Source organism: Drosophila obscura, unplaced genomic scaffold (genome assembly GCF_018151105.1).
Source record: "Drosophila obscura isolate BZ-5 IFL unplaced genomic scaffold, ASM1815110v1 contig_9, whole genome shotgun sequence".
Classification (NCBI taxonomy): domain Eukaryota; kingdom Metazoa; phylum Arthropoda; class Insecta; order Diptera; family Drosophilidae; genus Drosophila; species Drosophila obscura.
The window spans coordinates 2,734,479-2,750,928 of NW_024542883.1; the positions used below are offsets into that span (position 1 = coordinate 2,734,479).

The following is a 16,450-nucleotide window of genomic DNA, read 5'->3' on the forward strand; positions in this document are numbered from 1 at the left end:
AAAAGGAGTGCGAATCAAAAGAGATATGTAGCGGGTCAGCGATGATAATTTTCAACGAATGCGGAGCAGTGGTCAACAATATCCAATACGAGGCATTGGAGCAACTAGCAACTGTAAAACTGAAACTGGAAATTCCCCAAATAAGGTCAATGAAGAAAAACAGAACAACTCAAGAATGGGGAGTCCACGATATAAAGATGTAGGACATTAAGACTAACATGGATATCGGCAAAATGCGAACCGGAATGATGATACACGCAACAGCAAAGTATGCTGTCGGCTGAGTACTACTGGTGGGTGTGTTATGCTCCGCTTGACTCTCAAAAATTACGACCATCTACGCAGCGACTACGCCAACTGCTACTGTCACCCCAACTCCCACCTTCACACAAACCATACCACCATTATGGTCTGTAGTTCTGACTAAGGGAGGAGGAGTTACCACCTCAGCACCTACCCTCACACTGGCCCCCACGAAACCCCTTCGACTAATGTATCACGACAAACATCAACAGCGTCGACGCTGCAACAAAGTTGGAGCTGATCCATCGATCCATATGATGCATCTACATCAAAATCTGGCTGCTAAAGCTTTTCACAAAAAAACGAAAAGTTTTGTTGCATATATGTACATATGTACTTACCAATTTTTGAAGATCCAAACTTGAGGTTGGGTAAAAAAAAAAATTTATATTAAAAAGGGAGCACGAAGTCAATCGGAAATCGGAGCCTGCATTAATAGGTACAAAATTTATAAATTTGACGAGGCGGAGATATACGAATGATATGTCATTACCATATAAACATGGGAATTCTTCCGAGGTCACTGCAAATCCTTAATATACTATTGCCAAATATCAATCAAAATAGACCACTTCAACACATTCACAAAGTACTAAAATCATAGTTATAAAAAACGAGAAGGAACGTGTGAGTAGCTTCTGTGGACGCGACTTTACTTTTATACCCCTACTCAGTCAGTATATAAATTTGTGAGCTTAAGATTTATGTTAAATTTTAAAAATTTTTATATTTTTTACATTTTTTTCTACATCTCTTATATACAACTACATGTATAAAGTCGACTACACATCTAAAATGTAAATTTTACATACACAATGTAGCTTCTACATCTTCTCCAAAAAGGTCGCGCACTGCACAAGGCAGAGTCTGTGCGAGCGGGAAAGAGAATCAGTAGCTTCAGCAGCGCTGAATGAGGTGGGGGTAGCCACTGCAAATCAATTTTTTCATTCCGACTATAATAGATATGGTAGATGGTATCATTCTCTACGATACTGCGTTTTTTGTTTTCTCGTACCTTCAAAATTGTGGATGCGACAGATTTTCGTCCTCTCCCAGCAAACCAAACTCTCGCAAATGATATCGCATACGTGTCAAATGTAAGACTTAACCCGACAAAATGCTCGCATTTGGACTCACAATTTTGGAAGGGGCGGGGCGAAATTTTGAAAAACACTTGTAGCAGTGTGATATCCCATGAGTATGAAAACAAAATAGGGTTGCTCTAGCTCTTATAGTCTCTGAGAACTAGGCGACAAACAAGACGGACAGACGGACATGGCTATATCGACTCGGCTATTGATGCTGATCAAGAATATGTGCATATACTTTATGGGGTTGTTTCCTTCTCTCCGTTGCACACATCCACTTTTACCCCCCGGGCGACGACCAATTTTTATAAGAGAGATATAATTTGCCGTATGTATCACAAATACCTGTTGGTGAACCAATAAAACCCCAACCATAAAACTATGCCGGTAGTGAAGTGTAGTGGAATACGTCCATTTCAGGAATACCATATACCGATAACTTTCATTCCATACAATTCAGCTCATATTTGTGTTATCGAGTATTTTGCTGCACATGGATATTCCAATTTTGAATTTCCAAATACAGTATTTTAATTTTTTGTTTCATAGTGTGCGGTGTTTTTGATTTGTAGAATTTCGGAAAAAATCGTTATTTACATTTATTAAACAAAAATATTGAAAATTAGTTACTATTTTCTACAGAGTTTTCATTAGTGTTGAATCATATCATTTAGGTAAGCTAATATTCATTTTTTATCTTTACCATATAATCGAGGATATAATCGTGTTTTTAGGTTGGATTTTCTGCAGCCTTGTTTGGAATATGTGCCATTGACCAACATACATATGTACATTGATGAGTGGAGTTCCTAAAAGAAATACCACAGCGAACCATACCATAGCGCGGCGTTTATCAGACTTCCACCACACAGTGTCACACAACAAAAGTTAAGGTCACTTACCTTATATCAAGTAAGTTTTTGTATATTTGACCTGATTATAGTTTGGAATCGATGACTGACTTAATGGTAACCAATAATATCAATTAAACATACATATCAAATTGTGCTAATTGTACATAGATTAGATTATCGGCGATGATTTTACATTATTTGATTCACAGATATCTTAATACCAAATTATAAATATGCTCCAATAAATCATTCACATTAATTAATTTTAGGAACAAAATATGCGCATAAAAGATATATTTATATATTGATTTACGGCATCAAAGGACAGCCTATTGTTCCTACGTGGTTATTTACACGTTTTCTTTCGCCTCATAACTATACGACTACAATTCGACATGCGTAACAACAGCGATTATTATTTGGAAAATAATGTACATTTTAATAAAAACAGTACCAAGAAAGAAAAATCAGCACCACGTTACTGTAGTGTGGACAATACATTTAACTATTACAATAAATCAAACATAAGTGGTCCTAGCTGTCTACTAGCAAACCAAGAAATAACAAAGGAGGCCGTTCTCAAAAAAATATCCAGATCGAACTGCCGTCAGACACCTGCCAATTGGGCGCTTAAATCTGCGTGCTGTTCTGATGTATTTACAAAGTCACTTTGCGATCAACGAAGTAATATCAGTGGTGCGTTATCAAACAAGAGTCGAGGATATGTCTACCAGCAAGTTCGTCAAGCAGACGAATATTTAAATGGTACACAGCACAACATGCTTTTATATAATGCGGGCAAAGATCAACCGAGGGCGCTAAAAACAGATATTTTCGAAGAACAGGAACAAAAGAACTGGAAAGAAAGAATAACTCGTAGAACTGAATATCTGGAAAATATACCAGACAGAGATAACAGCCTAAATTCTCATTCGCCAGAGCCAACATGGGATTCTATACTGTAATTTTGAAATTGATTTTCTGTTATTGTCCTGCTTGTAATTACATTCCTCCAATACACGCACACACTATTATTTCGTTGGGAATTGTCCACTTAATATACGCTGAAAAATCCTAGACCAGAAATATCTTCGAGTAAAAGTAAATCTTTTGAATGCACACACATTTCCAAACATACAAGCCACATATACAAATAAATGTATATACACATACATACACATACATATATGATGTTCGCTAAATTCTCAAATATGCATTCATTTTGTGAAATTAATGTCACTTGCTTTTATATATATATTTCAGATCAGAAGTACCTACGCAGCACCATACGACTAACCAGCACTACGAACACTATTTTTCATATTTTTATAACCGTGGAACTGAAAAAGTGTCGAATCTTCCCTCAGTCACAAGTAATCGAAATTTGCCAATGACTGAATTTAAAAACTCCTTAAGTCGACGAGACTTGCGAGACGTTAACGCGACCACTACCGGGCAAAGAGAGCCATTAAAGGGAGCGGGATGTCATAATTCGACGTTCGAAAAACACATACTAAAGGAAAAATTACCCAGTAATTATTTGTGTAAAAATTATAGTGACAATGGATGGGGAGAAGCTGAAGACTATCATGAATCAATGCTGAAGAAGGCTGGTGAAGAATATCTTGATATGAAAGATTTATATGACTCCGAGGCTATAATCGAAACTCAATTCGACCCGGTACATCGGCGCCTTAAATTGTCTGAGAATAGTGCTATAGATTCATCAGGAGTTGATTCAGCCAATAACAGTGCAAGTAAAAACGAACCTTTAGATGAGTCGCCACCATGTTTTCCCACGAACCAAAAAAGAATCAAAGGAACTATAACTTCCGTTAAAAAGTCATTGCCCACTGTTCACAGAGTCTTGTTGTACAGTACTCAAAGTCCGCGAATGGGGCGCAAGCAACAGTTCGCGACACATCGCAATTTAAACTTAAAAAACCAAATCTCCAAAACGCTAGAACCCGAAGACACTCGTCTTCCCACTGTTCTATTAGTTGAGCCTGAATCTAAAGATGAAATATATCAAAGTCACACAGACTCTGATCGGAACCCTGATTTCAACGATGACGACGACTTGGACAATAGTAAGTACATATATTCAAAGCTAGTTACTTTCATGTGATATCTCTTTTCAATGTTAAATTATTAGTTTCAAATTTCGACGAAAGCGACACAGAAAGCTTGATCTCCGACGCTGAAGATGGCTACCGGGCTCATGCCTATAAGCTTACGCATTCTGTTGATAGATTTTCATCCCCCCAAAGCACACCAAGCTTGTCGGCTCAGTCTTCAGAATATGACCTTAAGAATCCAGAGTCGCTCCTGGTACCCAGTTTATTTCCCTATGTACCACCGTATTTGTCGTTCTCATCGAACACATCAAAGGGCCCAAGTGTTCCGCCGGAGCTTCATAGAGTGCTCAAGTGGCGGGTTACCAACATAATGCCAAAAGTTGTGCGCCTGATTTTAGCCAACAGCGGAATGCGAATGTTAAAGAGTAAGTTATATTTGTACTTCATTATAATCAAATTAAAAAAATTAATTAAAAAAATTAACAGAAACCAATGATTGGATGGGAGTGTGGGGCAAGCATTTAAGGTCACCGTGTTTCAAGACCATCCGTTCATATCAGAAAATAAACCATCTGCCTGGCTCCTTTCGTATCGGCAGAAAGGATTCCTGCTGGAAAAATTTGCAAAGACAGATGAGCAAACACAGCAATAAAGAGTTTGGCTTCATGCCGCGGACATATATTATCCCCAACGATCTATGTGCATTACGCCGTCATTGGCCAAAATACTCACAGCGTAATACTAAGTGGATTATCAAGCCACCGGCCAGTGCACGAGGGGCTGGTATTCGCGTTATTAATAGATGGGGACAGATCCCAAAGCGAAGACCACTTATTGTGCAAAAGTATGCCAAACAATGAACAGAAATATTATATCTAAATAATGGTTTTTTGTTGATTTATAGGTATATAGAACGTCCGCTACTTATTAATGGTAGTAAATTTGACTTGCGTCTCTATGTCCTCGTTACTTCCGTAAACCCGCTGAGAGTTTTCATGTATCATAACGGCTTGGCTCGATTCGCTTCAGGTATGTACCTTCCACAAACCCCTTAAGGAGTATATTTGATTTGATTGCTTTTCGTATCCACAGTAAAGTACAGTTCCAGGGCAGACACTTTAGGCGATAGGTGCATGCATTTGACAAATTATAGCATCAACAAGTTTTCTTCTAATTACTCAAAAAATGAAGATGTAAATGCCTGCCATGGTCATAAGTGGACCATAAAGTCACTGTGGACATATTTAGCTAACCGAGGGGTTCGAACAGACTGTCTGTGGGAAGCCTTAAGAAGTTTAGTCCTGCGGACTATTCTAGCTGGCGAGAATGGTATAAATAGTATGATTAGAGCCAATGTTGAGTCAAAATACAGCTGCTTTGAGCTGTTTGGCTTTGATGTAATTTTGGATTCAGATTTAGTTCCGTGGCTATTAGAAGTTAATATATCTCCAAGTTTACACTCTGAATTGCCATTGGACTCCCATGTCAAGGCCCCCCTTGTACAAGGTGTGCTAAACACGGCACTGTATAACGTAAGCTATAAAATTGACTTTTTAAAATCTGCATTCCCCTAACCAAACATTGTAGGTGCCTCCAAAACTATCTCAAGAGAAGCAAAAAGAACTAGCTGCGGAACTTTCATTTCCAAGTGGCACACAAATGTGTTACGATAAGCGACTCTACATAAACTATTTATCTCGCGAAGAGAAGGAAAAGCATATCACATTCACACGAAAGTCTATAGACGATAGGAATGAGGTACGGATAACTTTCAGGTTCCTTTTAGCACAAATTTTCAAAATATAATATTTTTGAATAGTACACAAACTCAATTCTGCATAAGCTAACTCCTGATGATGTTCGATGCCTCATCATTGCGGAAGATGAGTTGGCGCGATGCGCACCACTAGAACGTATCTTCCCAACGGATCAGACTCATAAGTACCTAAAATACAATGATACTCCACGATATTACAATCGTCTGTTAGATGCCTGGGAGTCTCGCTACGCAAACAATCGTGCGGAAGGCATCGCATTGTTACGCGATTATTGTCAAAACAAGTATCATCTTCAAGTTCCAACATGTCCAAACAAAAAGGTAAGTTTTTTCGCGTGATAAGCTTGGATATATATATGTACGTGTATATATGTATGTTAAAAAGTTATGGATAGGATCGGCATAATTTTATATTTATTTCCATATTTTATTTTATAATTTGTTCTATTCGTAGTCCACTTTAATTATTGTGGATATACGTATATGTATTACATATATCTAAAATATAGCCACTAGTTTTTTAAAACAATAAAAGGGATATATTAAAATCAGATTTAATATTCTTGACTCTTCTTAAATTTTGAGGGATGTTGGAGTGTTATGCAATCGTTCCTTTGGCGCTGCCGTGCTCTTTACCAGCGTAAGTTCCAACCAGATACTGATCAATCGTATCTATAGAACTCGAATATCTGTAGATACAAATTGGTAGTATACAAATAATTTGTTGCTCAAAAAGGCCTAGTTTTCATTACCAGTATATTATGGTCAAAGTACGATATGTAAATAAATAGTTTGATAAACTATAGTATTGTCTATAAAAAAGATCAATTTGTGTCAAAATGCATCGTTTTTCTTCGTTCGGACATTTGACATAAATAAAGCAGCTTTAAATTAAATTATTGAAATCATGTGTTTTATATAGTATACATATATTTACTTATTCTATTTATCGGTGCGATGTTGCCATTAACACAATTTTGTTTAGGAAAATTTGAATTCCTTTTTTTTTGTCGTTATTATATTCCAAACTTTCAATGTACACGTACACGGTTTTGCTTGGGTTAAATTTTAGTCTAATAACAAAAATATTACTTTGTTTTGGTTCTCTCGCCTTAACGCTCCTCGCAGCTGCAACACTTTCAAATCTTACCATGTCAGTTTCGCATTCTCCAAAAATGCAAAATTTGGAGCAATCATTGATAAGGCTGCTCTCATCTCTTTATTGATCGTCATCAGGAGTTCTCTTTGTTCGATTTAATAATAGTGAGAGTTGAAAATTTCAATTCTATTACCATTTGCTACAACCTACTTATGCGAGTAGGGGCATAAGTAGGTTGTAGCAAATGGTAATAGAATTGAAACAGCACGCTTCGAAAGTAAGTAATGGGTACTAATTTTTTTAATCACAGTACGGTACATTTTTTGTTTTAATTTCCGATCAGTTTTAAACTCCATGAGTTCTTCCAAGGAAAATGTTATCCGAGAATGGTTCGTACCTAGGCTATAAATTACAGATCACACTTAGGAAAATAACAGTTATTTTGATTTTGTTTGACAGGCTTCTTCAAAAATTGTTATAATCAGCCATGCTCCGGTTATCGTAAATCGCAAAAAGTTTCGAATTGACAGTTAAATCACAAAAAAGCATGTTCCGATTTTTACGATTCGAAACCGGTTGCTAATGAGCTCGCGATTTCAAAACGAATTGCACATATCACCTGATTAAAAACTTGTATGAGCGGGAAAAAAATATAAACAACTGATGATGTTTTAAGTTTATATTTATATCATTTAAAATTTATTTTCGTATATCCAAATTTGTTTAATAAATTTATTTATTATGGCACCCAAATTTTAACTAAACAAATAAAACTTAAATCTTAGTAATCAGATCCGAAAAATCAGCTCGCAAACAGAATCAGGGTTCATATTTGTATTTATTTATTTCAATTAATTAACAATTATCTGCTAACTAAGAACTATAATAGGAATATACATACTTAAAGAAAAATATAATAGAGGAAGAAAATAAAGGTTTTACAAATTTGCTAGGTTAAGGTGATGGTAAACATTACGTACAATCGTATCAAGGGATACTTCGGGAGATATTGTATTGTAAAAGGAATTGTAATTATTGCAAAGAACACGGAAAGGTTCGTGCTGCGCGAAGTTAGATCTGCAGAAGGGTAAACGGATAGGCAGGAAAGTTTGGGTTGGTCTCGAAGGAACTGTAAAATGTATCTGTCCCAAAATAGTTTGGGAGTCCACAAGCCCGAGAATGAGCTTGTGAATGAATAAGACGCCATTGCAAATTCTGCTATGGTGTAAGGAGGGTAGGTCGAGTAGTTTAAGCCTGGATCGGTATGGAGGCAACCATCTGCCAGAGTCCAAATTCAATTTGAATTTGTTGCTCTTTGTATGGAGGGATCCATACACAAGAACAGTACTCCAACATAGGGCGTACCAATGAGACGTACAGTGATTTTGTTATATACGGGTCGTCAAACTCGTTTGACCAACGCTTAATGAACGCTAGAACTTCCTTAGCTTTGTTCACCGTTAAAGCAATTTGGCTGTTAAAGCATAGCTTATGATCAAACAGGTCTCCTAGAAACTGATAAGAAATTTTTTCGGCCAAACTGTTTTCTAGGGTCTGTACGGAGGGCAGTACTCAGTTCAAGAAAAAAATATCGAAAGATACCAGAAAAGCAGCCGATGGTATTTGCTGGTATTCGTTGGTATGTTGCTGGCCGCTCGAAAAAAATATCGCTGTTCTTTCTTCCGCCAGGTACCCTAGAAAACACAAACATAAACATTTCAAAATGGGAACAAAAAACCAAATGAAATATTCAAATAATGAAGACAAATAGAATCTAATTAAGGCTAATTATTATTTTTATTAATTTTTATGAATATTAAACAAGTATTGTTTTGAAAACATGTATTCTTCACGGTGGTCGCTGTCGGTTGCGCGGGTGCGTCGCCATCTGATGCTGCTGATAGCGAGACACATTTCTTTGCCAATAAAATATTGGGGAGCCCAGTGTATGCTTGGGAAGGAGTGACCCCAACCGAAGAAGTGCACAAATTCCAGCAATCCTAAAACCTATAAACGCAGAATAAACCTTAAGAAAAAACATAAACAAAAAATTTTAAGCGCTTTAAAATGAAAAATGTTACACACACATTTAAATGCGCTTCGGGGCTGGCTGTCTCAGGATGACGCGGCCGACGAGCCTAACGCCTGAACCGAAGACCTGGGAGCCAATCCAAAAAATTCGACGGCTATAAATTTGTTGTATGAACATCCACATATATACATATATGTATAATAATATATGGTTATTGTCGATTCGCATGCGTGTAGCTTTCGGCGATAGCTTGTGGGCGAGGCGCGGCACGTGGAGGATGCTCTCCCGCGCTTTGCTTTTATAGCTCTCAGTTTTTTTCAGGTGTATTACCTTCACAAAACCTTGACTTTTTTCCGCGGCACACCAACTGATGATCACGGTACACTAGTGTGCTACTGACTGTTGCATTTAGATTATTTTTTCAAACTCCCGATGACAGAAACGGTTTTTTTTTCCATTAATTTATTTGTCGAACTTATGCGATGTGGCGTGCTTTGTTCCTCGGAAACACATTTTTTAATATTATAGAATTGTGGCCATATTAGATAACCTTCATTTAGATTTAGGATATGTTTTCATAACCAAGATAATTTGCCCTCTACTGTAATATCATTTAGGTTTACATGTTTCTTTGATGATCACGGTACACTAGTGTGCTACTGACTGTTGCATTTAGATTATTTTTTCAAACTCCCGATGACAGAAACGTTTTTTTTTCCATTAATTTATTTGTCGAACTTATGCGATGTGGCGTGCTCTGTTCCTCGGAAACACATTTTTTAATATTATAGAATTGTGGCCATATTAGATAACCTTCATTTAGATTTAGGATATGTTTTCATAACCAAGATAATTTGCCCTCTACTGTAATATCATTTAGGTTTACATGTTTCTTTGATAGAAGTGTGCTTCCAATTCCTAAAGTTTCTTATTACTTTAGGCAATTAAAAAAAGGAAGCGAAATAGTGCGGCCACTAAAGTTAGTTTTTTTTAAATTTTACTTTTCCGAGCTTTTTAAGATTTTTTGCCCTATATTAAATTAATAACACTACCCGACACTATTTTTCGGATTCCAGCCAAACCAACATTTTTGATAGATTGGGGCTTCAAAGCTTATTGATAATTTTTATACCCGTACTCAAAAAGAGTTATGTGGTATATTAGATTTGTGTTAAAAGTGGATGTGTGTAACGCAGAGAAGGAAACGTTTCCGACCCCATAAAGTATATATATTCTTGATCAGCATCAATAGCCGAGTCGATATAGCCATGTCTGTCTGTCCGTCTGTCTGTCTCGATGAGCCCCTAGATCTCAGAGACTATAAAAGCTAGGGCAACCAAATTTGGTTTCCAGACTTATGTGATATCCCACTGCTACAAGTGTATTTCAAAATTTCGTCCCGCCCCCTTCCGCCATAGAGAATGACCATATCTACCAGATTGCCGAATCTGAATCAGATCGGATCATAATTATAGCCAGAATGAAGAAATTAATTTTCAGTTGCTTCCCCTGCCCCCTCCTGCACACGATAACGCAACTCATTTTCCTTCTCGCTCGCACACTCTGCCGCGTTCAGTGCGCGAGCAATCCCTAGCGGAGAAGATGTAGAATCTAAATGGTACATGTATAATCTACATGTTAGATGTAGAATATACATAATATACATATGTAGATGTAGATAACAGATGTAGTAAAAAAAATGTAAAATTTTCTTTTTTTTATTTCTAAAATTCTAAAAAATCATATGCTCAAAAATGTAAATACTGATCGAGGACGGGTATAAGTAGAGTCGCGTTTTTAGAAGCGACTCACACGTTCCTTCTCGTTTGACCACGAGTTGATCATGAAAAACCTTGCTGATGGACGTCATACTAGTACCCAAAATTGCTCTAGGGGACCTGAAGACCTGACTTAATCATTTCGAGCACATAATCGATATTTTATAGCACAACAACTGATTTTAAATAACCTTCACGAAATTCGTCGTACAAAGTAGAATATCATGAGACAAAAATGTTTGTGTTCATTTTTGTTTTTCCTGAGCTGAACTATTCGCTTATCGCTAATCGATATTAAACGTGGTCGTAAAATACCAAACTTTTTTATGCAAATGACCATTGGGTTCTAATAAGGCTAAAAGTGAAATATAATAGAAACTTAAAGCGGCATCGAAATACAGTCACAAAAAATACAAACAATTGTAAATCGGCTGTTTCAGGGTTAGTGGCCAATAAATCGACAGCTGGTGCAATAAATTTACAAAAAGGAGACGCAACTACAATATAATGCACAGGTGGCAACAACAAAACTATTGTACCGATATAAAATGGCCCGACTTGACTTTTATGAAAAATATAAATTTTGGAACTGCAAATTTGAAAAAGTATTTTTAACGATGAGACAAAGTTTAATTTAGACGGTAACCACAGGCGCAACCATGGCTCACTCATGGTCTGGGCCGCCTTTAGCTCTCTTGGCAAGTCTCGAATGTGCTTTGTACCAGGTTGGATGAATGCGCAGATACACTAGTGGTCAAAATAAAAGGTACAGATGCATTGTGCTGATTTTTTATGAAATATCTCAAATATTTTTGAATTTATGACTGCCAGGTTAGGTTAGGTTAGGTTAACCCAGACGGCCCTCACGGGGCCACGCATAGGCCAATATGGCCCTTAGTTGTCCGGATTGGGGTGTATGAACCTTTCGAAAATATTTATGAGGTTTTGAAGTCCTTAAGGATCGAGGTGTTTTTGGCAAAGGCTAGCAGTTCCCCTGGCGTCCTCTTGGAGGCATCTTCCAGTGATGCCAGTACCGGGGCGCCCAGGTATATTCTCCTAGCCCTTGAGAGAGCCGGGCAGTTGCAGATGAGATGTTCCAGGGTTTCAGTTGCCCCGGATTCCTCGCATTTCCTGCAGTGGCCACTGTTGGTGATGCCTAGTTTGACAGCATGTGCCGCGGCCAGACAGTGAGCTGTGAGTATTCCCACCAACATTCTGCAGTCCTTCCGTGGGAGGTTCCAGTAGCGGCCCTATTACGGCCACACTTGCACCCCACAATGACAGAAATAAAACTTCAAAATATAAAAAAAATTAAAAACAAAAAGAGAAACATCAAACGGGGGGCTGTAGTGGCTGAGTTTCCTGTTGCGCTCCTTGCACATGGTTTTTGAGGTTCTGCAGGTGGTGGTTCTGCTCCACCTGCTTCTTGCCTGTGTGTCGGCCCGTTTCTCTAAATCGCTTTGGAGCGTTCTAAGGCAGACAGGCACGTTCTCAGTTCTATCGTTTTCCAGCCCGACGCCGTCCTTAGCCAGACCGTCCGCCATCTCGTTGCCATCGATGCCTTGGTGGCTGGGAACCCAGTAGATCCGCACTGACTTTGTCGTGCTTAGGATATCTAGTGCCTCCCTGCTTGCCAAGACATTTCTCGAGCTGACCGCCGACGACTGCATGGATGTTATCGCTGCCTGGCTGTCCACGAACAGGTTGATCACGTCGTGTGGACGATCCGTAGACTGAGCAGCCCCTGACGCTTTCCGTATGGCAAATACTTCCGCCTGGAATATGCTGCATTGGTCCGGTAGCTTATAGGACAGCCTTATCTCAGGGTCTGTACAGTATATGCCTGCTCCTACTCCTCCTTCCATCTTGGAGCCGTCAGTGTAGATGTTGAGGTGTTGAGTCTGGTCCCGACCCCTTTTCCAATCGTCGGGCCCCATGTATGTGGTTGTTTTTACATCCAGGCCAGTTTGGGGGATCATGTAGTCAGATATACTGGTCATGTCTCGGCCAATTGAACTGTGCCCGAATCCTTGTAGAGACATATTGCCTGATGCTACTAAGCGTTGTGCCGCCTTTCCTGCAGTCAGTTGAGCGTGGATGTCCAGGGGGTCGATTCCGATTATGGTTTCGAGAGCTTTTGTTGGGGTTGACCTCAGCGCCCCCGTAATGCAGAGCAGTGCCTGCCGCTGGGTCCTTTCCATAAGCTTATTGTACGTCTTCTTTTCTGTCGCTTGCTACCACACTAAGACTCCGTACAGCAGAGTCGGTCGCACCACCGAGATGTAGATCCAGTGCATTAGAGCAGGTGACAGGCCCCACGTGCTGCTAAGCATCTTCTTGGATGCGTATAGCGCAATGGTGGCCTTCTTCACCCTTTCCACTACATTGGGCCTCCATGCCAGCTTGCTATCCAGTACTATGCCGAGGTATTTGACTTGTGCTTTCGGGGTCAGCCTGGTTTTATCAATTTTCGGGGGGATCCATGCCGGTACCTTGTATCTCTTGGTAAAGAGGATGAGGTCCGTCTTGTCCGCGTTGATACTGAGTCCTACTTTTCCTGCCCACTCACATATCTCCCTGAGTGTTGATTCCATTATGGAGCTGAGGGTCGATGGACATACTCCCGTAATAATTATGCTTATGTCATCTGCATAGGCTGTTATTTTTGGGGCTCTCCTCTCGAATCTCTTTATTAAGTCGTCGACCACCAGGTTCCACAGGAGGGGCGACAGGACCCCACCTTGTGGTGTGCCTCTATGCGCCCCCCTCACCATGGAAGCGGTGCCCCACTCTGATTGCACCCGTCTGCAACTTAGAAGGTTCTTTATCCAGAGGTTGATTGCGGGATGTGTGTTGGTCGCTTCTAGGCGGTCCATAATAGAGTTCGTAGTGACGTTGTTGAATGCTCCGGATATGTCTACGAACACTCCTAGAGCATACTTTTTATTATGGAGGGCTCTCTCGATGGTGGCTACTAGCGAGTGCAGTGCCGTCTCTACCGATTTCCCTTTGGTGTAGGCATGCTGGTTGGTTGACATCAGTCTCCCTACATCATTCCTGATGTGTAGATCCAGCAGCTTTTCTAGTGTTTTGAGTAGAAAGGATGTAAGGCTTATCGGTCTATAATCCTTGGGGCTCATATGGCTGCACTTTCCTGCCTTTGGAAGGAAGACAATCCTCGAGGTCCTCCATTGGATAGGGATATAGCCTGTGCTCAGGCAAGCTGAGTATATTGCAGAGAGCCCTGGGGTGATCACGTCTTTGGTCACCTGTAGCATGGCTGGGAATATACCGTCTAGTCCAGGTGCTTTTGTACCCGCAAAGGAGTCTATAGCCCAGTGGATTTTCTTAGACGATATGAGACCTGTTGGGGGATGCTCTTCCTCAGTTACTAGGTCCTGATGCGTTGTAGCGTCAGCAACCTCGGTGCATCCTGGGAAGTGAGCTTCCATTAGTGCTGTTAGGGCTTCTTCACTGCCCTCAGTCCACTGTCCATCTTCTCGCTTCAGCTGACTCTGTATGGTAGGTTGCTTTGATAGCAGTTTCCGGAATCTAGCCGTTTCTGAGACTTTCTCGATATTGGAGCAGAAGTTCCTCCAGTTTCTTTGTGCCCTGCGTATTTCCTTCTTGTACTCCCTGAGTAGGATTTTGTATTCCTCATTGATTATCTCCTCGTTCGCCCGTTTGGCGATTTTGAAGAATTCTTTGAGGTTGTTTCTTTGAAGCGATAAGTCCCAGTTCCACCAGAGTGGTTTGGTCCTCTTTTTCGTTCTCGAGGGTGGGCATGATGCGTGGTACGCATCCAGTAGTTCCTTTGACAGGGTCTCTAGGGACGTTTCTATGTCTTCCGGGGATTTCACTGTGCCCGGGCGAGTCGTGAGCTTCGAAGTAACTGTTTTTTTTAACTTTTCCCAGTTTGTGTTCCGGGGGTTTTTATAAACAGTTATCTTCGGAGAGTGTTTAAATTCGCACTTGAATTGAATGTACTTGTGGTCTGAGAAGGATGGTCTTTCAAGGACTCTCCAGCCAGATACCAAAGTACTCTTTCCCGTTACGAGTGTTAGATCTAGTACGTTGGACGAGGTGGGACCTACGAAGGTGTGTTCCTCCCCTACGTTTGCTACATCTAGGTTAGTTGATAGTATGAAGTCTAGAAATGACTCACCTCTGTCGTTGATGTCGGGGCTTCCCCACACGCTGTGGTGGGCATTGGCGTCCGTACCAACCAGAAGTTGCTGGTCTTTCGGGCTGGCATCCGCCACCAGACTCCTTAGCTCTTCCGGTGGAGCTGGCCTGTCTTGTGCCATATAGCAGGAAGCTACCATAAGGTGCTTTTCCTCGCTTTCTAGCATCACAGCAGTCAGGTCATCAGTGCTGTAATGAGACAAAAGGTAAGCATGGATGCCCTTCCGTACGAGTACGGCGGTTCTGGTCCTGCTTACCGATGGTGAGTGGAAAAGGTTGTAGTTAGAGGACTTTAGTCCGGCCACAGCGTTGCCAGAGGCAATCCATGGCTCCTGGACCAGAGCTATGTCGACGGGCCCTTGCTCCATGGCGATGAGGAGCTCCGTCAACGCGAGTTTGCTTTTATGGAGGTTGAGCTGCAGCACCCTCACTGACATGGGAGGCTGGCTCAACTACACTCGACGGGTTGACAATTACTGTCAGGTCTCCGTCCTCCTCCTCTTCGGAGTCGTCTAGCGCCATACCCTGAGCGGCCTCCACGATGGACTCCAGACCGAGGTCCTTCTCCACCTCGCCTGCCTGCAGGGTGTGCGTGTCCTTGTCTTCGGGGTGGCGCTTTTTGAGGCGAAGGTATACGCTACCCATGCCCCACGCCAGCTTCCCGAATCTGGGGTACAGCAGATCATCTGCCTCCTTGCTGATTTGGAGGATCGCACTCTGGTCCCCGTTGGGTAGTGGGCTCCCAATGTGCAAGATCCTCCAGTTCGCCGTTGGCACGTCTGGGTTCTGCCGCTGTAGCAGCCTCAGCGCACGGTCTCCTTGGATTGCGATGGGGAAGAGTACCTTCGCCCTTGGTATGGACGGGATTAGCTCCCTTTCCCCCTCCCACATCGCCTCCATTTGGCAGACCGTTTGCGTCAGCCACTTGAGTGTGGGGTCGTCCATACATTTCAGTATTTTGACCCCGTTAAGCCACCCAGCACCATCGAACGTGGGCATGGGGGCTGTTCCTCCTCCTCCTCCATTCTTCCGAGCAGCGACTCTACGAGCTGCGCGTGCACCATCTTCCACCGCGCCTCCGTCATCTTGCCATTCTCATCGCTCCGGTCAATGAGTGCCACGATCAGGTGTCGTTTGGTCACCTCATTGACCTTCGCCTTGGATTTGGGCTTCTTTGCCGTTTTGGGTGGAGGTCCCCCCCCCTTGGGCCCGCGTTGCCGCTTGCTCGCCGGAGTGTCCTTACTGACGCTCTCGGT

At 41.2% G+C, this 16,450-nt stretch overlaps 1 protein-coding gene and 1 long non-coding RNA gene across 25 annotated transcripts in view; one reads left to right on the forward strand and one right to left on the reverse strand.

The window, feature by feature from the left end:
* Window positions 1-1,942: 1,942 nt before the first annotated feature.
* LOC111077395 (tubulin polyglutamylase TTLL4) overlaps window positions 1,943-16,450 on the forward strand; it is a 75,414-nt gene continuing 60,906 nt past the window's right edge. For 23 of the 24 annotated variants that reach the window (XR_005968490.1, XR_005968486.1, XR_005968491.1 and 20 more), the window contains exons 1-10: window positions 1,943-2,065; window positions 2,126-2,303; window positions 2,515-3,206; window positions 3,509-4,335; window positions 4,401-4,748; window positions 4,810-5,167; window positions 5,228-5,352; window positions 5,416-5,855; window positions 5,911-6,081; window positions 6,143-6,421. Coding sequence is in view for 3 of the 24 variants with exons in the window: in XM_041595917.1 (XP_041451851.1) it covers window positions 2,641-3,206; window positions 3,509-4,335; window positions 4,401-4,748; window positions 4,810-5,167; window positions 5,228-5,352; window positions 5,416-5,855; window positions 5,911-6,081; window positions 6,143-6,421 (3,114 nt within the window). In the remaining 21 variants the exon portion in view is untranslated. The remainder of the gene's footprint in view (window positions 2,066-2,125; window positions 2,304-2,514; window positions 3,207-3,508; window positions 4,336-4,400; window positions 4,749-4,809; window positions 5,168-5,227; window positions 5,353-5,415; window positions 5,856-5,910; window positions 6,082-6,142; window positions 6,422-16,450) is intronic. The other variant, XR_005968497.1, reaches the window with a different exon arrangement.
* On the reverse strand, window positions 6,526-7,237 carry LOC111077396. Its single transcript, XR_002608154.2, has 3 exons — window positions 7,038-7,237; window positions 6,853-6,984; window positions 6,526-6,789 (listed from the first exon to the last, which is right to left on the reverse strand). It is a non-coding gene; the product is annotated as an uncharacterized LOC111077396 (long non-coding RNA).